Raw genomic sequence first — 24500 nt, 5'->3', positions numbered from 1 at the left:
CGATTCAGCATCACTCACTCCGTGGGAATCCTGTTCCTCCTATGAGACCAGTCCCTCCTCCCAGAGGTGGAGCCGGTCTGGTGTGTGAGCCTGTGGGGTGCTGTCTGCAGCGGGAGCAGGGCAAGGATTCTAGAAGAGAAGAGGAAGGGCATTCCACGAGTTCGGACTGGAAGGGCTAATGAAAACACGGGGGCCGAAGAAGGGAGGCGACTTGCCTGCGTCACACGGCTGAGCTGGGACCACCCAGAGGCTCCTGCTCGGGCCTCTCCACGGGCGGGACTTGGCAGAGAGAAGCACGACCACCGAGGACTCAGCTTCCCACTTGCCACCACCGTGTCCTCAGTGCAGGTCACCGAGTGGCCGCCCAATAAATATTTAGTGAATATTCGTCCTCACCGCCCACTTCCAGAACAGTCTCCCTGAACTTCAAGCGTCTTCTCCTGGTTCACCAGGTCCCATCTGTTTACCGCCCTGAAAAGGGCTGCACACTTGGCTTCCCGCGAGGTGGGAGATGTTGCCACAAGAAATGCCCAAGAGGCAGCTGGCAGGAACGTAGCCACCTCTGTACGTTCAACCTGCCGGCTCCCTCTTCAGTTCTTACCCTGTACCTGTGTGCTCTCTCCTCTCGCCACCTGCCTCATCATCGCTCCATCCACCCACCCACCCATCCACTCAGCAAACATGTACCGAGCATCTATTTCGCTAGTCACAGGATACAAGGAACTCACAGCCCAGCTGAGGAACCAGATGACACTCTTAGGCAAAGCAGCATGTGGACATCAAGGGCGCTGGCCGATAAGGGCTTCAGGAGTGCAGTGCAGGAAAGTCCTGCGGCCTGGAGTTTGAAAAGGCTTCTTGGAGGAGAGAAGACTTAGGCCAAGCCTTGAAGGATGACTAGGACTTGGAGAGGCCAGCAGAATAAGAAAGGCATCAGGTGGAGGAACCTGCCCTTCCTCTCTGACATGTTTCCTTTGCCTTCCAATACATACAAGGAGTCCTTGACCTTCAGCTTTCTTTTTGGAGCCCTCTGTCTGCAGACTGCACTGCTGGGCCTTCTCTCTGCTCCAGCAGCCTGGCTGGGGGCTCCGTCCTTGGACCTTACCCTCTGCTTTCTGTCCTAGGGACAGACCTGGCCTCAGTGTCATGAGTTCCCTTGATCCTGCTGGCTCTCCAAACCATCTCGGGTAGCTAGCTCTCCCCCAACTCTGGGGCTTTATCTCCAAAGGCCTCTGGGACAGCAGTTCCCAAGCTGTGGCCATGGAACCTCAAGCCATTGGCTCAGAGGGCTGGCAAAAATACTGGGGTCAAACGCTTCGGGAAATGTCTGTGGAGACAGAGCATCGGAGCCCTTTCATCTTCTCATGCACACTGTGGACTGTAAGAGGAACTCAAAGAGTTTCCCAGCCTACTGGAACACAAACCCCACCCTCCTGACTCAAGGACCATTCACAGGAGAAGTATTTGGGGACACACTTTGAACACTCTTCTATCTAGCACAACCTCACTTGGAATTCTCTCCACCCACTCAAGGCCCATCCTTCCCAACATGGTTCACCGTCTTCCCTCCAAACCCACTCCACTCAGCACCACAGCTCCACCATCATTTGTCTGCTCTTCCAGTTTAGAATCTTATTGACCTTTGACTCTTCCTTCTCCATCTCTTGGGTCAAAATCTGCCCCCGAATCTTGTTGGCTCTTCCTGTTCAATAGCTTCTCAGTTGACACCAGGTTTTACTTTTACAGTAAATCCGTGAATCTCCCACCTTCATTTGGTCTCTGCCCCGCCTTTTGTCACTCCATCCACAGTCACCAGGTTAATTTTCACTGTGTAGACACTACCATTCCCTTTCTCAAAAGACTAGCAATGACTTCCCCATTGCCTGTTGGACCACGTCAGTCTGGTCTTCAAAGCTTCCATCACGCAACTTGATCTTGGGTCTGGCCAACTCACCGTTCTTGCTGTCCAAGTAGATTCTTTTCCTTTAAATTTATTTATTTATTTGGGGCTGTGTTGGGTCTCCGTTTCTGTGCGAGGGCTTTCTCTAGTTGCGGCGAGCGGGGGCCACTCTTCATCGCGGTGCGCGGGCCTCTCACTATCGCGGCCTCTCTTGTTGCGGAGCACAGGCTCCAGATGCGCAGGCTCAGTAGTTGTGGCTCACGGGCCTAGTTGCTCCGCGGCATGTGGGATCTTCCCAGACCAGGGCTCGAACCCGTGTCCCCTGCATCGGCAGGCGGATTCTCAACCACTGCGCCACCAGGGAAGCCCCCAAGTAGATTCTTTACTGCAGACCTTTGCTCACGCTGTTTCCCCTGCCAGGAAAGCCCTTCCTCATCTCCTTCTGCCTATTTCAGTGCTTCGGTGCCTTCTTTGTGCAGCCTTCTCTTCTCCAGCTCACACTTCTCTTTCTCTTTAGAATGTTTACATACCAGTGGTCTGCAGCTTTCATTCTGGTATAAACAATAGCTTACTCCATTTCGTTAATCATATACTGACATATTACAGTAAGGCCTGATGGAACAACCCACAGTAAATGCAAATTAGGATCTACCATGATTGGCTCTGGTCCTTCTGCCAGTTTTCAAGCGGCTAAAGTTCTTTTCTTCTGCAGGAACAGGGAGAGGGGTTGAGGAAGTGGCAGTGTCATGATAATTTGGGACCGACTCAATTCAGTGTGTTCCCATTGTGTACAACATTAGTTCAACTATATTTACTTTAATGCCTTCAGTAGCAACAGAGACCCAAGGAGAAGTAAATCCCTCCTACATTTCACTTGACTAGACTGAATTTTTTGGGCCCCACTAATCACAGTATGGTAGAGTTTACTGTATTGCCTGTTTCACGCGAGTGGCTGCTGTCCCAACTAGTCTGTAAATTCGAATTCAAAGTAAATCTCGAACCTGACCTCTTCTCACCATCTCCATCACTACTACTCTGATCCCAGCCACTATCATCTCTCACCTGGATGGTTGCAGTAGCTGCCTAACTGGCTTCCCCAATTCCACTCCTTCCCCGTACAGGCTCTTCTCAGCACGGCAGCCACAAAGATCCTGTTAAACCTGAGCTGAAAATGCTCTGCATGATCTGTGCCTCTACCTTCATCTCGTGCTTTCCTCCCAGCTCGCTCCACTCCCAGCTTCCTCAGGGCCTTTGCACTGGCGGCTCTGCACCCTGGAAAGCTCCTCCCCCCGGTGTCCCATGCTCACTGCCTCAACGCCTTCGAGGCTTGGCTCCAACTTCTCACGGGGCTCACCTTCTTGCCAAGGCCTCCCCTGACTACCTTATCGAAAATCACAGCTCACGAACTCCCGCCCCCAGCACTGTGAACCCCTCACCCTGCTTTTCTTTTTTCCTGATCACCTTCAAAATGACCACATAACTTTTCAAACGTATTTTATCTGCTCTTTGTTGTCTGTCCTCCTGTGCTAAAGCGTAACCTCCACGGGGACAGGGACTTTGGCTCATTGATGTAGCCCCCGCCCCCTGGGCGGCCTGGCACGTGGCCGGAGTTCAAGAACATTTGGTGAATGAATTCTACAAAGGCAAGGCCATGTCTCAGAGGTGAGCCTCTGGGTCTCTTTCCTCTCTAGGGCCTTCTGTTTACCTTTTCCCCACCTGAGTCCTAAGTATGTTTACTCTTCCCTGGAGATTTTTGGGACCAAAGGGAACCCTGGTTATTTTGCCTACTTTAGGGCCAGCCTGCCTAGAGGCAGAAGACCGGTTAAGGTGACCTTCCAGCAACGCAGACTTGTGTGGAGATGCCAAGTGAGGGTGCAGAAGGAGTGCACGTGGGGACCTAACTCATTTGTAAGCAGAGGTGGCTGCCTGGTGTGGAACGGAGCGCCCTCCCCTTCCACCCCTCCAGCTGTCACATTCAGCCAGTAGCTCCCGTCTTTGTGCCAGTAGCAGAGCCTCAAAGCCGCAGCTGGTGGGAGAGAAGAGCTGGGCCGTGGGGTCATCTGCGCTTCCTGGTGGGGGACCAGCCGGCTCCCCTCACTTCCTCTTACGAAGGGGGCAGCCCAGCCCCATTGCTGAAGGCTTGCAGCCTCCCCTCGGGGATGGCAGGCTGGCTGGGACCCTGGGGCAGTGGAGGCTCCGCATTCCTCTGGGGCCGGGGGTCTCCTGACTGAGGTGGGTGGGCTAGTACGGGGGCTTTGGATGGATCGGAGGTGGAGCGAGGGTTAGGGTTTAGGCTGGTTCCAGGATCCAGAGGAGGTTTGGGGTCAAAGAGAATGTTCGGGTTTCTCAAACCAACGCCTGCTGCTTCCGCAGGCAGGCAGGCAGGCAGTGCTCTGGCACCAGAAGCCTAGGCCGGGAAGCTGTGAGAACTACACCTCCCAGTGTGCAGTGCTGCGGGCCCAGGGAGGGGGGAAGGCCTGAGGTCAAGCTCTGGGAAGCCCTTCTCCTGCTCCTGCAGCTGCAGCAGCCGTGCACTGCGCAGACCAGTGGGCAGGGCCTCATCGCGGTGGAGGGGAACCGAATCCTCCCAGGGGTGTGGACGCAGCTGCCTCCCCACAGGCTCCTCAGTGCTGCCACGGGCGGCCCGGAGGCGGCCACATTTGCCCACAGCACAGCTGCGGGCCCCTTCTGCACACTCAGCACGCAGACATCGCTCGCCTGCTCGCCTGTGCACGTTGACACGCTCAGAGGCACACGCCCACACGCACGCCCGGGCACGCACGCTCGCAGGCTCACACAGCCCTCCCTTCTAGATGGACCTCCAAGCCCCACCAGCCCTTGGTCTGAAGGACTCCCGGCCTAAAGCGCAGACCCTGTTGCCTTCACCCCCGGTGGCTGAGCCGGCTCAGCGCTGGAAATGGAAACTGGGGACACCCTGCATCCCGGTGGCCTTCCTGCCTGGCTCCTGGGAGTGCCCTGGACACTCTTCTCTGGACAAACCCAGTCCCAGGGGCAGATGCTGCCTTCTTTGGCCTCTTTCGTCTGGTCAAGGCCATATCCTCGCAGCCCTCCCCTTCCTCAGCATTGCCCCCAGAGGGAGGACGGAGGGGAGCTCACAGGTTTGTTTTGTGACTAGGGGCCAACCCCATGAAACCGCCCCTGGGAAATGGACTTCTCTGTGGGCCCGGGCCCCGTGAAGTGTATCCGCAAATTCCGGTGGGTTTGTCTCTTCTGCTGTCAGTCGCACGGCCACAGCCTGGACCTGTCGTTTCCCTCTAGAAAAACACTCCTTGTACATACAGCCCCTTACTGGTCCCCCAGGTGCTATCCACACAGCCTCCCAGGCGCTCAGTCTCGACCACCCTCCTTGCCACGCTGCTGCTTTTGGAGGGCGCCCGTGGCCAACAGAGAGGAAGCTCTGCTCCCTCTGTTCCCGCCCCCTCGGCCCCAGCCACTCTCCTCCCACACACTTCCTCCATCGCCGCGGCTCACCCACCACTCATCCTTCGAGGAACAACTCAAAGGCCACCTCCTCTGGGATCTGCGATCCCAAGGAGCCTGTGCCCAAGTGTGTCTGTGCAGGTGTGCCCTGCACACACGTGTGTCTGGCACGCACCCTGCTGCACGCCTTCCTCTGCTCTGCTCTTCATTTCCCTCACCAGATGCGCCCAGGGCAAAGCTATTACCTGTACGACGGCCAGAATGAAAAATTAAATTTCCACTTATCCATCTCGTTCATGCATTCCCTCCAGACCAGCGGGGCTTGGAGCACAGGGCACGGCTGTGCCCCCCGGAGACCAGCCGATGCAGGAGGAAGGCTGGTGGGGTCGGCGGCTGCCCGTGAGTACGAGCGTGAACAGAGCGAATAGCTCTGAAAAGGTTCAGGCCGCCCGGCTGAGTCTTCCTGAGGGGGCTGAGAGACCTTCCCTCGGGACGGCCAGTGAAACAGCTCCTGGGCCCATCGATGATTCAGGGAGCATCACACTTCCCTGGCTCCTGCCTAACTGGGCTGTCAACGACAGAGTCCCCTTACGCAAGGCCCTTCTCCCCGCCCATGTGTGTGGCTTTGGTGAGCACCCCCATCCCGCTCTGTATTTGGGGAGCACGCGAGGACACGCTGCATGCCTCTTCCAGCTGGAGCCCTGCGCGGCCCTGGCCCACCTTCCCCGCAAGGCCACCTAGGCCTGACCACCGATCCCACTGAGGGCGCCACTGGGGCAAACACGCCCAAGGAGGTGGCTCGCCTCCACGCTGCTCTCCCTACCTCCCTTTCCTCTCTTTCCCAGCCTGGGCCTGGCAGTTGCTCCCTTTCCTTCCTCCCTGCCCCTGGACCTGCTGTGGCTGCCTGCTGGGCAGTCCTGCGCTCACGGTGGTGCTGCATTCTCCTGGGCTTTGGGAGAAGGGAGGCCCTGACTCTCCTGTCCCGGCCCTGCCTCTGGGGTAGGGCAGCACCACTGAGCCCCGTAAGCTTAGGGGGCCTCTGGCCGGTCCGCTCATGCTGGGCAGTGGGATCAATGGGAGGTCATTGCTCCAGGGTTTCTTGGCCTCCGCCCCTGATTTCCCAATCAGCAGTTTCCCCAGAGAGCCTGAGTGGTGGAGGGGGATGCAGTGGTGGCGTTGGTGCTCCACTGCTGGGTGAAGGTATTCCCATGCAGGAAGTCCATGCTGTGTGCTAGGCCGTGGTATACGGATTTGGCGTGATCAAAAGAAGCCTGAGATAAGTATGACGATCTCTGTATTACAGACTAGGAAGCTGAGGCTCAGAGGGGTGAAGGCCACACAGCCAGGAAGAGCCAGTATGTGAACACATTCAGGCCAAGTCTGTGCTGTCCCTCACATGACCCCCATCCCCCCAGGTGGTCACGCTCCCTTGTGACATTGTTCACCCTCATGTGCCACATGGCCAGAGCCCAGGAGGCGCTTACGGAGCTTTGCTCAGACTTTCTCCAGGGGGCGAGAAGTGTGTGACACTGGCCTTACCATCCTTGCCAACTTATGGGAACGCCCAGACCCTAGAGTGGGGGAGGGTCTGTCTCAGCTTTCCGCAGGCTCCACCTCTGACATTTCTTTTTTTTGGGGGGGGGGTGTTAAGTAGAAAAGAATAGCTCTATCGCTTTGCCAGGCAAAGGGGGACACAGCGGGCTCACGCCTTGAGAACTGTGTGTTCCCTCTGACATTTCTACCACCTTAGCCAGTCCGAGAGCCCAGAGCAGGGAGTTGAAGAAAAGAGCAAGTGACAAGTGACTCCAGCTCCTTCCAACCCTGGTGACAGAGGTGACAGAACAGCCCCGAGGACAGGTGGGTGCAGCCCTCGGACAGCTTCGGGCTGTTTTATCAGCAGCTGTGCCTTGAATGTACCCACAGGTGAGGCCTCCCACTTCTGAGAAACAGGCTCAGAGCTAGTGAATCCTCAGGACTTGCCCAAGCTCTGTGCCTGGAGCCAGGAACCGCCGCCCAACATCCAGTATCCCTGAACCTAGCTCACCATCTCTCTGAGGTCACTTCCTGTCCAGCTCAGTAGCAGCATGATGTCACTTCCTGTCCTAGGAGGGTCTTTCTGTCACTTTCTCACCCTGGAACTAGCTCAGATACAGGGTTAAAGACACCCTGGTTGCGAAGTCGTGATGGTACTTTACCTCTCTGTTGGCTTGTTTTGATCTTTCCATTAATAATGATAATGACAGAGACAAGATAATAACACGAGCCATTTATTGACACACTGGTCTGTGCTAGGTGCTTGGCCTACGTTATATAAATTCTGACGACAAGCCTTCAAGGCATGTCATACTGTGCCCGTTTTACAGATGACGGCTTGTCCAGCTGTCTGACACGGAAGCCCATGCTCCTTTCACGTTCCATGTGATGTCTCCCCCAGAACATCCCAGCCCCTGTGTTCCCTTTGCTCTAAGAGGTCAGGAGGCTGAGTCTCCCTCCCGTCTGCCCTGAGAGAGAAAAATGCAGGGAAAATAGCAATTCAGTTGCAGGGCACACACACCACCATGGCTTTGGGCTCTAGCCTGGCTTTCCCTCTGTATCTTTGCTTGAGGTAAGCCTCGCCCTCCAGCCCACGCAGGTTTCCTGAACTGCAGGAGCAAAGCTCGGAGGAGATGAGCTCCTCCCACAAGCCCACCCCACCAAGGCAGCATCACAGGTGTGCAGACCCATGGGCAGGCTCTAACCACGCCCACCCCCAAAACAGCATTGCTGTAAACAGCACTTCCTCCCTACCTCCTGGAGCCTCCCTCCCGCCCCTCTCTGACTGGCAGGGGCGGGGGGGTCACCCTGTCTCACACACAACCTTCAGAGAAGAAAGAGAAAAGCAAAGCAAGACCAGTGGCTAGAGCTCAAGGGAGAACCAGAGAAGCAGGGAGAGGAGATGCAAATTTCCTACAGTGACACAGCCCGTAGATGGTAGATGTTGGCAGTGGAGGAGGCGGTGGGCGCAGAGAGGCGGGGAGTGGCAGGGAAGGGGGCAGCTTCCTACCTGTGATATTGACCTCCACCTGGCCCGAGCGGGTGCCGATGGGGTTGGTGGCCTCACAGACGTAGGTTCCTGCCAGGCTGTAGTTGATAGGTCCCCTGAAGAAGAGAGTTCTGTTCTGGGCCTCCACACCCTTGGGGAGGGAGCCATTCAGCCTGCAGGGATTGGGAGACAAGGCAGAGGGTTATGACTCTCCAGCCCCGAGAAGCTGCCCCTGTGTCACCCACCTGACTTCAACACCATCAGCCCTTTGGCTGAGTTAATAGGCAGTATCTGTCTCGGAAGGGGCAAAAACAATCAAAAACAACAATCATTCAGTGTTTCACATTTGCTCATCACAGCACTGACATGCAGACAGGACAGGCAGATACTGGTTCAAGGCCAAGGAAACATAGCTAGAAAGTGACAATTGGAGCTCTAGCCAGAGCTCTGGACTCTTGGCACAGTGCTCTTTCCACTACACTGGTTCCTTGGTTTCCTGGGTAGCTGGTTAATAGTCTGGGGTCCTAACCCCAAATCTACTAAAGCTGCACCACTGGGGTCACGGCCTAGAATTTTAACAAGTTACTCAGGTAACGAGACGTGACCCACGTTTAGGAATTATGTTCCATTTCACCAGCTCATTTTCTTGCTGGGCATGTCACAGGTCTTTTTCACAGGGGGAGAGTTCTAGAAGGTTCCTGAACACAGGAGACCTTTTCCTTCCTCCTGATCCTTCATGCCACAAAACTATTATTCTGTTGGACCCGGAGCTGAACTTGGCAAGCAGGGCCCTGCCCACTCGCACCTCCGGAACTACTTCTGGTTCCAGGAAGTGGATGGTAACAAACAGTTAAGGTATGTCAGTGCCTTCTACTCCCTAGAAAAAGAACGTAGACACGATCTGGGCAGCCGTATTCTGGCCACCCATGTCAACCTGCTTCCTAGCTTCCCCACGCCCGTCTTTCTGCTTTCTGTGTGTCCCATCCAGCTCTTCTCTGGGAGGAACCTTGGCTCAGGCCATCAGAGCTGGCTCGGGGGGAGTGAGACTAGCCCCTTTGAGGTCCAGGCCCAAAGACCAGGAAGCCAAGAATGGGAGGATGGGCCTTGGGACAAGCACTCTATGAACACAGGCATTCTGGGCTGACTGCTGCCTCTTCCCTGAGAATCTGGGGGTGTTGGAGAGAAGGAAAAGGAACAAAGAAAGATCTGGGATCCTCCAGAAAGCCAGCTTCCCTGGGGACATCTCGATAAAAATAAATAGTGGGGGCTGGGGTGGGAGTGACTCAAACTGAATCACCACAGCATTCTTTATTAGGGAGCAGAAGGAAGGCAGATCACAAGGGAAGCCCCCCTGGCAGAATGGTTTGTCCCACGGACCCTGATGCTGTCAAACAAGGGGCTGTACGTGTGCATGTGTATGCGTGTCTCTCATGGCCCCTCTCCCCTTCTCACCGAGCACCTGAGCCTAGACCTTCCATTCCTCTCTGCCCAAGGTTTCTGGAGGTGGGGTGGGTGGGCCTCCCTGTGACCAGCAAGGTTCCTGGCAAAGCGACCAGCCAGCCCCGCAGCACTTACGTGGTCCAGTGGTACTCGGTGGCTGGGGGGTTGGCATCAGCTTTGCACTTGAGCTTCACATCCATCCGCTGCAGGTACCAGTTCCCATCAAACCCCTCGATGGTCACCTCGGGCTCGTCTGTGGGACAAGAGGTGATGTTTGAAAAGGGTGAGGTCAGGAAAGCAGAACTTGGGTGAGGGAGGCTCTGATGGGGAGGGGATGGAAGGGGAAGTGACATGGAAACAGCAGGAAGAGAGGGTAGAATGACAGGGAGGGTGGAGGTCACGGACCCTCGGAGCAGAAATAGCAGGGGAATGAGGAAGGGGGAAAGAGAGGGTGGGCAAAGGGGGAAGAGGAGGGGAGGACGAAGAACCCCCAGAAAGAGAGAGGGAGGAGGAAGGAAAAGAGGAAGGATAAGGGGGTGAGGGAAGGAGGGGTGGGGAGAGTGATGAGAGGTGAGAAGCAAAGGAGGGAGGGCTGGCGAGGGTGGGGGTGGTGTGAGGGGACCACGGCGCCTGCCCCACCCTGGTAGACCCAGCCCTCCGACACTCTGCCCCGCTCACACTGCACGCTGAGGGTGAGGCTTTCCCGGAAGCGGTCCATGTGGTAGTTGACGATGCAGGCCAGGGACTGCTGGTGGGCTTCCCGGCTGGGCACCAGGCGGTAGCGGCTGATGACGGTCACCGTGCCATTGGGGTTCCGGATCTCCTGGTACTCCGCCTCACCCTTCAGCCGCGTTTCCCAGGACACCACACTGGGAGGCTTCCCATTGGCCGAGGTGCAGGTGGCCACCAGGACCTTGTCATCCTGCCCCTTCCTGGCTCGAAGCACTGCCTGGGCGCCCTCTATCCAGTTGGTGGGTTTGGCTGCGGGGAACCAGAGACAGCCATGAGTCTGGCTCTGTTGCCTCATCAAGGACACACAGGCCAGGAGGGCAGGTACCTGCCAGGCCTTGCTTCAGGTCACCCTGGCCGTCCATGCCTCTCAGCTACGCTTCACCAAAGCCCCTCCCAGCACTTCTCACAGGGACCTCTTCGGGTCTAACCCGCAGCCTTCCTGCTCTAGTCTTTGTATCCCCTTTTGTCACGTGCAAGTCTTCTTGGAGTCCTGCTGTGCTGAGGAGGCTCTCTCCCTTACCATGGCATCTGCCTGCTTCCTGGCCACCTGGAAAGTGCCCCACGGTGGGGCTCCAACCTGAATACTGATCCTCAGCTCTGTCCACAGCGAAGGCCCAGCCCCCATCCCTAGTGAACTGAGACAGCCTGGTGAGAAGAGGCCAGAAGTGCCAAGCCCAGAGCACATGCCGACCCAAGGAGCTCATCTGGGGCCACTGAAGATGGCCAAGCCCCCAGGCCACAGGCCCCACCCAAGCAGAGAGGAGTGGTCCGGTCAGCTTACCCATCACAGTGAGGTTGAGCTGGCTCTCTCGATTGCCAGCAGGGAAGGTGGCAAACTCGCAGATGTAGACGCCCTCGTCCTCCAGCTCCAGGCGGGAAAGGCGAATGGTACCATCTGTGAAGGAGGGCCGTAGGAACTCCACGCGCTCGCGGTAGGGGGCCAGCACCGAGACGCCCATGGCCGGGTTGTAGATGGCCACGTTCTGCTTGGAGCCATTGGTGGCCTTCTGCCACGTGACCTGGGTGATCTTCACGCCGGGCAGCGGGTTGGCGAAGCTGCAGTGCAGCACCACGTCCGTGCCGATGAAACCGTACATGGAGTCGTTCACCTGGACCACCTGGGTGTGGGCGCCTGGTCGAGGGAGATGGCAGAGGGGGGTCAGGGACAGCCACAGCCCCCGCCCCAACTCCCTGTGCACTGGTCTTCTATTTTCCAGGAGTCGTTATTTAAAAAATTCGGACTCTAAAATAGTAATCGCTTGTTATAGAAACACTGTTGTGGGCAATACTAAAATATACTGAGAAGAAAATGACAACAACCCGTGATCCCACCACTCAGACATATCACTGATCATCTGATAGGAAGTGTTCTCTTTTACATTCTTCTCTATATATCCAGGTAACCATCTGGTTTTTTTACACAAAATCAGAAGCGTACCGTAATCTGTTCCATAAACTGTCTTTTCACTTAGTGATATATCATCAGTGTCGCTCCATGGCAGTAAATACCGTCCACACCCTTATTTTTGATGAGGGTTGAATGTGCTGTTTTTTGAGCAGAGGCTCAGCAGAGGAGCCACCAGCTGCTTCACCTTCCTGGGCCTCGGTTCCCTCGTCTGATAAATGGGGCGGATAATGCAGTCCTCTCTAGCTCACAGGTTGCTAGGAGAACCAAATGGTACGACGGATGAGAAAGTGTCAGGAGGCAGGAAGCGCTGGGGGAGCACCGGGGCCCACAGTGGCCATCATTATGGCCACCTCCATTCAGGAAGGGCTGAGGGCCCGGGCCCTGGGGTGCACTGGCTTGGCCCCTCTTACCCAGCAAGGCGGCTGCACGAGGCTCAGCCTCTCTGGCTCTAACTCGCCTTCACAATCAAGCCTGGATGTCTTAACTTGGCATCTGACGTCCTCATCACCTGGGTCCTGCTTTTCTGTCCACGTCTCTCCATACATGAGGCCTTACAACCAGGTCAGACTGGACCCCTGCTCAGAACGTGCCATATTTCTGTGTTTCCATCTCCCTCTTCCCATTTAGGTATCAATTTCTGAGTCTATTATCAGCACTGGAGTCACGTCAATGAGCGATTCAGTCCCAGCCTCCAAGGAGCACAGAGCCATAGATGCTACGTGTCTAGGCCTGTTCCTCTCGTTCCCTGGAAGGCCCTGCCCCTTTCCCACCTATGGATATCCCACTCAGGCCGCCTCCTTTGGGAAGCTTCCCTGATCCTCCCAACCCTATTACAGCTCTTTTCTGCCTGGGAATGTGGTTGTTCACACCTCCGGCTTCTCCTCTGCCAGACGGTGAGCTCCTCCAGAGCAGCGTCTGCGTCTTTTCCATCCCTGGAGCCCCAGCGCCTAGCCCATTATCTAGCACACAGTAGGTGCTCAGTAAATATTTGTGGCCAGACAAATGGCACCGGAAGCCGTGAGAGGAGAGGTTTGCAAGAGGGAGGGAGGGAGTGGCATCGAATGAATGAATAAATTCCCTCTAGTCTCCCTACCGATTTTGCTTTATTCCATCTCAAGTGGCTTCTGTTTGAGCTTTTCCTTAACTCTGAACTTGGCTCAGTCATTCACTCCAGTGGGCTCGCTCCTGAGCTCTGTCATCAGCCATCCTTCCATTCTTATTTCACTCAGTTACTTTATTGAGTGCCGTCAGTAACATCAGTGTCAGGCCCTGGACTGACCCAGAGCCCGAGGGATGGCCTAAACGCGCCCCCCACTAAGGGAGTCTGCTGCTGCAGACTAGGAACTCGGGGCTTATTCCTGCCTCTGCGTGATGGAGGTGTGAGCAGGCCACACTCTTCTGAAGGGTCCCGAGACCATGGTCAGTGAAGTATGCTGGCCCCCACGCCTCCCCTCAAGAAGGTACAGGCCAGGTCTCTCCAGGCACTGCGGTATCCCCTGTGTTTGGCACACAGTAGGCACTCAAGACATGCCTGCTGAATAAGTATATCTTTGGCCCTCCAAGCTAGGCCCTCGCCATGCTCTGAAAGCTTCCCTGATGGTTCCCTCCTCTATGCCCGCTTACGTCCACACAGCCCTTCAAGGTCCACCTGGGGTACCACTACCCCACCCCTCCAGCCGTCCCCTTGGCCGGTCTGGGGGGTTCTGACATGTCCCCGGTGGAGAACACTGTGGGCTGGTGGGAGAACCATGCCGGAGACACCCAGCAGGGGGTCAGGAAGGCTGGCTTCTAGCCCGGCTCCGTCTTGAGCTCACCCTGGCACCTTGGCGGGTCACTTCCCCTTCCCGAGCCCTCTTTTCCTCCCCTGTAAGGGAGCAGGCTGGACTCCATGATGCCAATGGTCCCTTCTGGCCAGTCTGATTCCCTGAACTGCAGCCCAGCCCAGCTGTGGCCTCACCCCAGACACAGACCCACAGTGAAGTCAGTGGGCCAGTAAGCCCAGTACTCCTGCTGACTGGCCAGTTGGCAAGCGGCTAAGCCCTAGGCCTTCCAGCAGGGTAAGTGGGTGCTCCCTCCAACACGCCCAGCCTCTACTCACCAAGCCTGCTGGAGGCTGCCCAGCAGCTGAGATAATGTGGGTATAATTGGGGAACTTTCACCACACAAAGCCGGGAACAGGAAAAGCCGGTTGGGAAGGCTCGGGCCACGGTGGGGGGGTGGGTAGGGGTGTGGGCACCAGGATCTACCTTGGGATTGGTACCAGGGCACAGTGGGGCCTACAATGGGACACAGCCACCAAGTCCGCTGCCACCCCATCTCCTTTCACCCACTGGGGATGTAGGGACAGGCAGCGTTCAGGGCCTGGAGCACAGGCTGACATTCGTTCGCCACGTCCTCAGCAGTGACCTCACTCTGCAGAGCTGTGAGCCAGGAGGGGAGACGGCTGACTGCGGCCTGGGCGTGGGGAGGAGAGGCTTCTGCAAGGGGCTCAGGTGCCCCAGAAGCCCCCTCTCATCAGCGCCTCACCAGGCTGAGGTGGCCCTCCCCATCCCACGTCTGTTTTGGGGTTGAGGCTGCTGTCTCCTCTCCTGTGTGACTCTCCCAGAAGCAACCCCATGGCAGGCGGGGCAGCGAGGAAGGTGCCTGGGTGCCCGCTCACTGCGCACTAAGTGGGTTCCCTGGGCTCCTGCCCCTCTGCCCCCGTGATGAGCGGGCAGGCGGGCGGGAGGACCTCTAAGGAGCCGGCAGGTGCATCCTGACATGGGCCTCTCTGCCTACAGCTTACTCTTAGCCTTGTCTGCTATTTCCACTGTAAGCATCTTTGCCACAGATGCCTTTGCCACATTTCTTGCCGCATAACTAATTGTCCATAAGTCAATTTTGCCGAAAAAGATAAAATAATAAAGTTTAAATGAGGGACATTAAAAAGGCCATAATGAAACAGGAGAAATGAGTAACAAAATTTAAAAGACCTTATTGCAAAATACAAAAGCTTTGAATTTAAAATGTGTGTAGGGACTTCCCTGGTGGTGCAGTGGTTAAGAATCTGCCTGCCGATGCTGGAGACACAGGCTCGATCCCTGGTCCAGGAAGATCCCACATGCCGAGGGGCAACTAAGCCCGTGTGCCACAACTACTGAGCCCACGCACCACAACTACTAAAGCCCGTGTGCCCTAGGGCCCGCGTGCCGCAACTACTGAGCCTGTGTGCTGCAACTACTGAAGCCCGTGCGCCTAGAGCTCGTGCTCTGCAACAAGAGAAGCCACCGCAGTGAGAAGCCCACATGCTGCAACGAAGAGTAGCCCCCGCTCACCGCAACCAGAGAAAGCCCGCGCACAGCAATGAAGATCCAATGCAGCCAAAAATTAAAAATAAATAAATAAAATGTGTGTAGATGCATGGCAATACCATGCAAAGAACTGATTTTCTTTTGTGGGTTGTACTTGTCTAAGCAGTAAGCACTTGTCTTCCAAGTCTTCCGTTCATATTATTTTATACATTGTTGATTCGTCTCCTCATTTGGTATCGAACTTTTTCTTTTCTGCTAAAATGTCTTCCTTCATTCAGAGAGGTATCAGTTTCCGAACACTAGGGTGCATGTTTGTAACTGAACTTTGTGTTGCGTTGGGAGAGCCTCTGCACTGCTGTGTGCTCTCAGCACATTGTCTTACGTCCATTGATAGACTTTCCAAAAAGTTCTATGGGAAATGTAGGCTCAACTCTGTGCCTTTGAGGCCCTTGGCCTCTTTCTCCTCCAACGTAGTGTGTTTCAAAATACAAAACCAACTCTTGGGGAAAACCATCATCTTCTGTTAGCTTGATAAAGCCATCAGTAACGTCACTAACTGGAAGAAACGCTAGCGCATCTCAACTAGTTGAAACCAAACTGTCAAACCAAACTGTCAACCAGTTATTTTCTCTTTCATGGCAAAATTGCCTCATGGCCAATTAGTTATGTGGCAAAATGTTTGCAGTAAAAATGTTTTTGGTGAAAGCACCTAGAACCGCTGCTGTTAGCAGGGCCGGTGAGGGGACCCTGGCGGGTGGGCATAAGGGAACGCTTGGAGTATGGGGTTTGGGGTCACTGAGGGCGGGGATCCTAGAGTTGTGGAACTGGGAGGGGCTGAGAAGACTGGTAAGGGCTGAAGACCCTCCCTTACCTTTCCCCCCACTTTAGGCTTAGGGACCCGGAACCCAATCCACGTGTCTTGGTTGGGGGATGCGGGGGTGAGGGGAGTATGTCCCTCATTGTTTAGATTGGGCAGATTGGGAGGCTTTCAGAGAGCAGGGCACACTCTACCCCAGTGGCTCTGACAGCCAGGGTCAGACTGCTGCAGGCGCCACTGAAAGGTGAGAAAGGGCTAGTTGAGGGCGGGGACCCAGGAGAAGGGCCCTCCTCTGTACAGGACGAGGTGGATTGTAAGCCTTCTCTGGAAGGCCTGAGAGAAGGGGTGCACTGCAGGGGAGTCCCCTGGGAGACCACACAGCCCCTCTCCTCAGCTGGTCTGTGCCTCTCCACCAAGCACTCCAGCCCTGACAGCCCGAAAACTGACGCTTATGTCTCCCCTACCTTGCCCAAGCTCCTCCCACCCTCTGAAGAGAAGGTCCCTATCCCCATCAGGCAGTATGGTGGGTTGTGAAGAGCCAGACAGTGTGGGTTTGCCTGCCCCCTCTGTCACCTATGAGCTGTGAAAATTTGGGCAAATGACTTCACCTCTCTGTGCCTCAGTTTGCACTGAGGATGCACATCTGTAAAATGGGGATTATAACAATACCTATTGTCAAAGTTGTTGTAATGATTAAACGAGTAAATGTGAAACTCGAGGACAGCACTTAGCACAAAATTAAATGCTCAGTAAATGTTAGTTGCTATCATCATCATCACCACCATCAACATCACCATCATCACCATCATCATCGTCACAATCACCATCATCATCATCATCATTTCTCATTTATGAAGCAGGAGGCCTCCCTTCCCGGCACTTCATTCAACAAATATTTATCGAGGGCTTCGCTGGTGCCACAGTGGTTGAGAGTCCGCCTGCCGATGCAGGCGACGCGGGTTCGTGCCCCGGTCCAGGAGGATCCCACGTGCTGCAGAGTGGCTGGGCCCATGAGCCATGGCCGCTGAGCCTGCGCATCCGGAGCCTGTGCTCCGCAACGGGACAGGCTACAGCAGTGAGAGGCCCGCGTACCGCAAAAAAGAAAAACAAACAAAAAACCCCACAAATATTTATCGAGCACCTACCCAGTACTAGGCACTGTATGTGTGCTTCTAGTCCCCCTCTTCCAGGAAGTCCTTCTGGACTCCTCCTACTTAGCTGACACGTCTATTCATTGCCCAACCGCATATAACATGAATCTGTACCCTTTTTTTTTCCTGGCATGTTTGTTTAGCATGTTTTCTACTGTATCCTCCCGTCTCCAAATAGACTGCAAGTCCCTGTGGGAGAGGGAAGGAGCAGGTTTGACCTTGGGTTGAGCTGATCATGTCACGGCTGATGCTGGCAGGGTCCAGGGCTTGGAGAGTACTCTACAGACTCTCTCTGGTTCCCCAAGCAGCTAGGGCTGGTCCACAGAAGGTACCATCTCTTTTTCCCTACAGGCTCCCTCTTACATGAGAAGCAGAGGCTGTCCCAGATGTGGGAACCAGGACCACCAAAATGGTAGCACAGTGGAGCTCAATGGACCATGCAACCCATCATTTTACAAAGGAGGAGACAAGGGTCCAGAGCAGTTGGGTCACTTGCTCAGGAACACAGAACAGCAGGACCCAGCCCAGTGCTCTTCCTAACCTGCCATAAAAATAGACTCAGGGGGGCTTCCCTGGTGGTACAGTGGTTAAGAGTCCGCCTACCAATGCAGGGGACACAGGTTCGAGCCCTGGTCCGGGAAGATCCCACATGCCGTGGAGCACCTAAGCCTGTGCACCACAACTACTGAGCCTGAGCTCTAGAGCCCGAGAGCCCCAACTACTGAGCCCATGTGCCACAACTACTGAAGCCTGTGGGCCTGGAGCCCGTGCTACACAACAAGAGAAGCCACGACAATGAGAAGCCCGCGCACCGCAATGAAGAGTGGCCCCCACTCGCCGCAACTAGAGAAAGCCCGCACACAGCAACAAAGACCCAACACAGCCAAAAATAAATTAATTAATTAAAAAAATAGACTCAGGTTCTCAATCTAGCGCTCCAGGGCCTCATTCTGGGTGTGTCCCTCCTGTGTAATCTCAGTACCTCCATTGCTCCTTTGGAGAAATGGCACAAAAATACCAGTTACAATACTGCAGCCACAGTGCCTGCTGGCTACCTGTGCTGGGCTTGGCGGGCAGGTGGGTCAAGGGGCTGGGGGCCAGGGCTGGAGCCCACATTGGAGTCCAGTGACTACGTGTTAGGTGCAAGGCCAGAAACAGGGACTTTTGGGAGCCAAGGCTGGGGGCACCTGCAGGAGGCTGCTATGCACAGAGCAGGAAAAAGCCAGGGCGGTGGGGAGCGAGGGTGAAGAGATCCACTGGGGCCTGTGTCCTTGGCAGAGGGGTTCTTTTTTTTCTCTCTCCAGTTTTCTTATTCTTTTTTTAAAAATGCTATTCTATTTAATTAATTAATTATTTTTCTCTGTGTCTGGTCTTAGTTGTGGCACGTGGGATCTTTGCTTGGGCTCTTCATTGCGGCATGCAGGCTTCTCTCTAGTTGTGGCGTGTGGGCTCCATAGTGTGTGGGCTCTGTAGTTTGCGGCACGTGGGCTCTCTAGTTGAGGCACGTGAGCTCAGTAGTTGTGGCATGGGGGCTTAGTTGTCCCATGGCATGTGGGATCTTAGCATCCCCTGCATTAGAAGGCAGATTCTTTACCACTGGACCACCAGGGAAGTCCCAGCAGAGGAGTTCTTGCATCCTAAGGATACCAAAGAATGAGTCTGTTTCTTTTCCTGACCTCATGCCCTGCCTATTTTCTCCCTGGCCACCCTATGAGCTCCAGGGTCTGGGACCCAGGTCCCGGGGACCTGTGCATACGTGCCTCAGTTTCCCCACTGGTGCTGGGGTCGGGCAGTTTGGGCTGCCTTCGTGGCTTCTCAGAAGTGCTGAGCCAACAAGGCAGGCATCAGGCCTGCCCCCGAGACGTCACGGACCTGCAAAAGCCCCAGCTCAGCAACAAAACACAAAGGCTCCTCAGCTGTGGCCGACAAACCTGCTCCCCAGGGCCCTGCCCGCCCGCCCTGCCTGCCATCGAGCTAATCCGAGGCTGGGGCCATGGGTTCCCACGCAGCGGGGTGTGGCCCAGAGCAGGGGCTGCTCTCCTCCCCGTACCCACCTCGACCAGTTTGTCCCCACCTTTGAAACCTCAGACCCCTCTCTCCCTAGCCGAGCAAGCTGGGACTGGGCCCACGTGGTGGGTGAAGGGGCGGGCCGGGGCCGGGGGATTCAGAGGTTTCTGGCACAGGCTACCTCTTCTTCGGTGCCCCGTTCCTTTCCTGAAGCTCTGCCCGGGTGCGCTCAGTTGGGTGGGCAGAAGTGGCAGGCCTGGCCCGGGTGGGAGGCACTGGGCCCTGCAGCAGGGGCCTCTCTGAAATCGGCATCCTTTGGGATCCATCTCGAGGGCTTTCCAGGGATGCTCCCCTGTTCCCTGCCCTGGAACTGGTAGAAGGGAACAGGAAATCCGGTGAGAAACCAGCTAAGTGGTAAGTGGGAATGACTCACCCATTGGAGGGGGGAGAGCCTCCAGACGAAACCCTGCTGAGTCAGCACAGTGACCTCAAGGTTATAGGTCCCCTCCTCCCAGTGCAGCGACTTCTCCAAATGTCAACTCCCAGGGCTGCCTAGCTCCTCACTTTCTGGTGTCACGGCCTAACCTCATGGGGGAGAGGCTAGTGAGGTAGAGGGTGAGATTCGGAAGGAATCCCCTTCCTACGGTCCCCTCCTCTGGGAAGATTTTCCCAATCAGTGTCGCCTGGACCCAATCGTTCTGCCAGCAAGAACCCACATGAGCAGGGCTCTCACTGAGGTCCTTTGAGCTTGTCCTGTCTTGTATCTACGCCCTGGGCATGTTTCCCTATTAGTTCTGGAGCTCCCCAAGTGCCCAGGCTGCATCTCCAGCCCCCAGCCTCTCCTCTACATCCAGGATGGGGTCCGGGGTGAGCCAGGGCAGAGGGCTCAGTGAGGAAACAGAGAAGTGGCAGCTGGCCCAGCTCTCGTCCCTGCACCCCTAGCCCCCCCTCACTGGGGCTGGACATGGCAAGAAGGCATGAGGGCCGAGTCCAGGCTGAGCAGCCCGGCCCGGTGCCACTGTTAGCTCAGCACTAATGCCCCCCCCGGCCTCCTGCAGTGCAGGGGCTTTGCCTGGGGGAATTCTCTCTGGGAGCAGTGCCTATTGGGACGGCCCCAGGTGTCCTGGAGCCTTGCGCCCCCTCCACATCCACCTTACCAGCAGAGGTGCTAACATCCCATGATCCCACAGCCAGGGGCTAATTGCTACTGTCCGAACCCAGGCGTCTCCACCCCTCATCTGGGGTCACAGCAACTGCCAATGTTTTCCTCTTGGCTAACGCACACCCTCCTCAACTCCCCACATGGAGCTGGTTAATGATGGGCTGTGGGGCTGGCGCCCGGCGCCTGGGGCGGGTGAGCACAGTGCCTGGGAGAGGAGGGGGCGCGGCAGCCTGGGAAGAGCCCCAGAAGGAGCCAGAGTGGAAGCCCGGGATCTTCCAGACGGGCTGGGCGGGCCCTGCTCTCTGGCAGTGCGGAAGCCCTCGGGGAGCGGTGGCGGTGGGGCCTGCTCTGGTCCCATCTCTCCCTGAGCCCTAGGAGGATAGGTTGGGGGTTGGGGATGAATCAGGGAGCTGGGTGTTGCCTTCTCCCACTGAGGAGCAAGTGGCCAGGGACACCTGGACGGCTCTCCTCCAAGCCTGTTTTCACACTGGCTGCCCATCCCCAAAGCCCAGGGTAGGCTGGTCTTGAGCAGCTCCTGACTCCACTCCTGGCATCCCAGAAACAGGGAGCCTCTCTCGGCTCTGCCCCCTCCGTCTCTAGCCTTCAGTCTCCACCTCTCGGTCCTCTCTGTACTGCTCATCCCGTACCTGTCACCTTTCCTCTGGCCGGATGGTGGGAAGGGAGGGTACTTACTGGAAATTGGGAGAGGTGGGCTCTGGCCCCCACTACTTGGTCATTTTTTTCTGTACGGCCTTAGGTAGGGCAGTTTGCTTCTCGGACCTTAGTTTCCTTTTCTGTAAGACGAGAGTGCTTGGACCGCATGTCCCTGGAGGACTCCACTTCGGATGTCACCTGTCCAGCTCTCTCTCTGCCCCTGCTCTGCACCTTCCCTGGATCAGCCTCTGGAACTTCTCTACCAAGCGGGTGCTCTACCTCTGTATACTGCCCATCTCCTCCAAGAAGACCTCCCAGATTAAGTGGAATGCCAGGAAAATCCAGGCTGCACGACGGCAGAGCCGGGGCACACGGGGCTCTTCCACGGCCACTAATCACCAAGCGCAGCTGGTGCTAGCTCCTAAATGCTTCTGAATCCACCTTTGTTCTCCATCCCCACCGGCCCCGATCCAGACTCCTCCTGAGTCCCCTCCCTCCGGCTCAGCCCCTTTCCTACCCACCCGCACCTCCAGCAGAGGCTCACTTCCTTATTTTCTCAACATTCCTGGGCTGGGAACCCCCAGTGAAGTAAATCCCAACCCCTTTCCTTTGAACCCAGCACTTACCATCTCATCCCTGCCGCCCTTCTTCTCCCCAGGCCTTGCCCCTGGTGCAGGCCGCCATCATCTCTCGCCCAGTCTACTGTACTATAATGCCAAGGACACATACCTGCCTCCAGGCTTCCCCCTCTAATCCATTTTCTGCTCTCTAAAATACAAAGCATTCTCGATTTAAAACCCTTTCATGGCTTCCTACAGCCCTCAGGATCAAGTCCAAAGTCCTTTTGGGCTCTGGACCTCATCTCGGGCATCCGAGACTCCAGCTGCCTCTCCCCTGCCTGCTCTCTCTCTCCTGCCATGTGGGACAAGACCACCAGTTCCCTGCCACATTCTTCCTTCCATTAAAAACACATACCCCGGGGCTTCCCTGGTGGCGCAGTGGTTGAGAGTCTGCCTGCCAATGTAGGGGACACGGGTTCGAGCCCTGGTCTGGGAAGATCCCACATGCCGCGGAGCAACTAGGCCCGTGAGCCACAACTACTGAGCCTGCGCGTCTGGAGCCTGTGCTCCGCAACAAGAGAGGCCACGACAGTGACAGGCCCACGCACCGCGATGAAGAGTGGCCCCCACTCGCCGCAACTAGAGAAAGCCCTCACACAGAAACGAAGACCCAACACAGCCAAAAAAAAAAAAAAAAAAAATTAATTAAAAACAAAACAAACAAACAAACAAAAAACAATAAAACCCACATACCCTGCTACCTGCCCACACCTCTTCATCCTTCCTGAATGACCTTAGCCTTGACTTTTGGGGAGGTTTTCCCCCTTCCCCCATGAGTGAGGTGTTCCTACATCCCGAGGGTCCCAGGACCTCAGCATACACCTGTCATAGCATTTCTCCTACTGAGCGGAAAGATCAGGACTTCAGCCCAGTGCCTGGCACCTAGTAAGCATAAGGGGGCCTCAAGTGGTTGGAGAAGGCTGTGAGCCAGCTGGGGTCCCAGGCCAGGGTTAGCCATTTCTCAGGTCCGACTGCACCTTCCTGGAAATTGCACATTAGCCAAGGAGGGGGGCCTGTACAGGAGGACACAGCATGGTGTGGCCAGGTAGGGCCGGAGGACAGAGACAGAAGGTGAGGCCTCACATCTGCACGGAAGGGAAGCAGGTCAGGGCCTGAATCTCCTCCTTCCTGATGGAAACCAGGAAGCTACACCCCCAAAGGGTGACCGCCTGTCTGCCCCCCAACCCCATATCCTCCGCTTGCTTCCCACTTGCCACCTCCCGATTCTTTCCTCTGTCCTCTGCCTCAGTTCCTAGCACCCGGCCCCACCTCCTTCCTCACTTCAGACATAAGGTGAAAAATACTCTTCTCACCCAAGCGAGCTGCGGCCCTGAGGCCCTGAGGCCCTGCTCCTGAGGTCTCAGCCCTGCAAAGCCTGCACGCTCTCCAGCTCCACGCCCCTCACTACATAGCCTGGATTTCTCCCGGCCTGGTCAGGCTTTTGAGGCTTCAAAGACCTGGAACCACCTGGCTCTCAGGCCAGGATTCAGACAGGTCCCCTCTCTGTGGCCGACGCCGGCCGTCTCCACCCCGGCTGCAGCAGACGACGTATCTCGCAGCAGACACACGGCAGCCCGGATTCCCCTCAGCAAATGTGTGTTTTTAATGACACATTTTGGGGAGTGTAGGCTGCAGCCTCCTCGGAAGGCTAGTGTGGGGTGGGAGAGGCTGGGGGCTGCCGAGAAAACAGGGAGAATTCCCCAAGCCTCCCAAGGCTCAGGGGTGACAGATGCATTGTCCCAGCCCTGTGGGTTCCATGCCAATGGTCACCACCTGTTTAGAAGTGGAGGTCTCTTGATCTACCTCTTACCAGGAGGGGCCTGTCGGATACCCCAGTGCCCAGCTCCAGACGCCCAGGCAGCTGCCTTCCCCAGTGGCAGGGGGCTGGGCCTGTACGGGGAAGGGAAGGCAGTCAGGTGGGTATATGGTACCAGCTTCAGGGAAGGCTCAATCTAAAAGGGCAGGGTTGGGGTGGGAGACTGATGGGGAAGCGGTTAAGAGGAATATGGCGGCGGGCGGGAGGATGTAAGTAATTCATTCATCCATGAGCACTGACTTTGGATGCAGAGAGACCCACGCTTATATCAGCTCCTTATTCGCTGGGTGACTGGGCAAGTTGCATCAACCTCTCTGTGCTTCCGTTTTCTCATGGATAAAAGGGGAACACTTATAGGACTGTCTCCTGGGGTGGATGTGAAAATTAAACAATTCACGTCAGTTCTTAGCACAGTGCTTGGCACAGTTATGCTACACAAGTGGTTGTATTATTGTCACTATTATAGTCTTGGGGAAAGGAGCTACCTAGGAGTCAGGTAAGCTGGTTTCCATCCCAGCTCTACCAACCCACCATGTGATCTCGGGCAAGTCCCTGTTGTGATTAGGCCACTCTCCCAGAGCAGGGGCCCTCAACCTCAGCACTGCTGACACGTGGGGCCTGATAACCCCTCGCTGTGCACCATGGGGCATTTAGCAGCATTGCTGGCCTCTACCCGCTCCACGCAGTAGCAGCCTCCCTCAGGTGTGACAGCCAAAAACATCTCTAGACATTGCCAAGTGTTCCCCGGGAGGCAAAACTGCCTCCAGTTAAGACCACTGGCCTAGAGGAAAGGGCAGGGAGCTCAGGCAGGGGTGCTGGAGTGTGGGATGCATGCGCAGGGCAGACCTGAGTCCGCTGGGTGAGGAGGGGAGTGGGCAAGAGGGTTGGGGGCACCCCGGAGGGGAAGTGTCCTGATCTCTCTCGGGGCAGAGGAGCTGCAGGCTCCTGTCTGGAGAGCCTGCTCCCGACCCGGTGGGAGGAGGTGCGTGTTTGGGGGGAACAGGTGGAGAGAACAGGAGGCCTAAGGAGTTTGCACCTGACTG

At 56.1% G+C, this 24500-nt stretch overlaps 1 protein-coding gene across 1 annotated transcript in view; it reads right to left on the bottom strand.

Moving 5' to 3' along the window:
- Positions 1-24500, bottom strand: part of NECTIN1 (nectin cell adhesion molecule 1) — a 68228-nt gene that overhangs the window by 4864 nt on the left and 38864 nt on the right. Inside the window, exons 2-5 of the mRNA XM_082844053.1 lie at positions 11314-11664; positions 10479-10781; positions 9936-10053; positions 8382-8533 (exon numbers count right to left, since the gene is read on the bottom strand). Of these exons, the coding sequence (XP_082700179.1) occupies positions 8382-8533; positions 9936-10053; positions 10479-10781; positions 11314-11664 (924 nt within the window). The remainder of the gene's footprint in view (positions 1-8381; positions 8534-9935; positions 10054-10478; positions 10782-11313; positions 11665-24500) is intronic.

This window comes from Leucopleurus acutus (assembly GCF_964270905.1).
Source record: "Leucopleurus acutus genome assembly, chromosome: 8".
Classification (NCBI taxonomy): domain Eukaryota; kingdom Metazoa; phylum Chordata; class Mammalia; order Artiodactyla; family Delphinidae; genus Leucopleurus; species Leucopleurus acutus.
The sequence above is the reverse complement of the archived record's forward strand: the minus strand, read 5'-3'. Positions and strand labels throughout refer to the sequence as shown.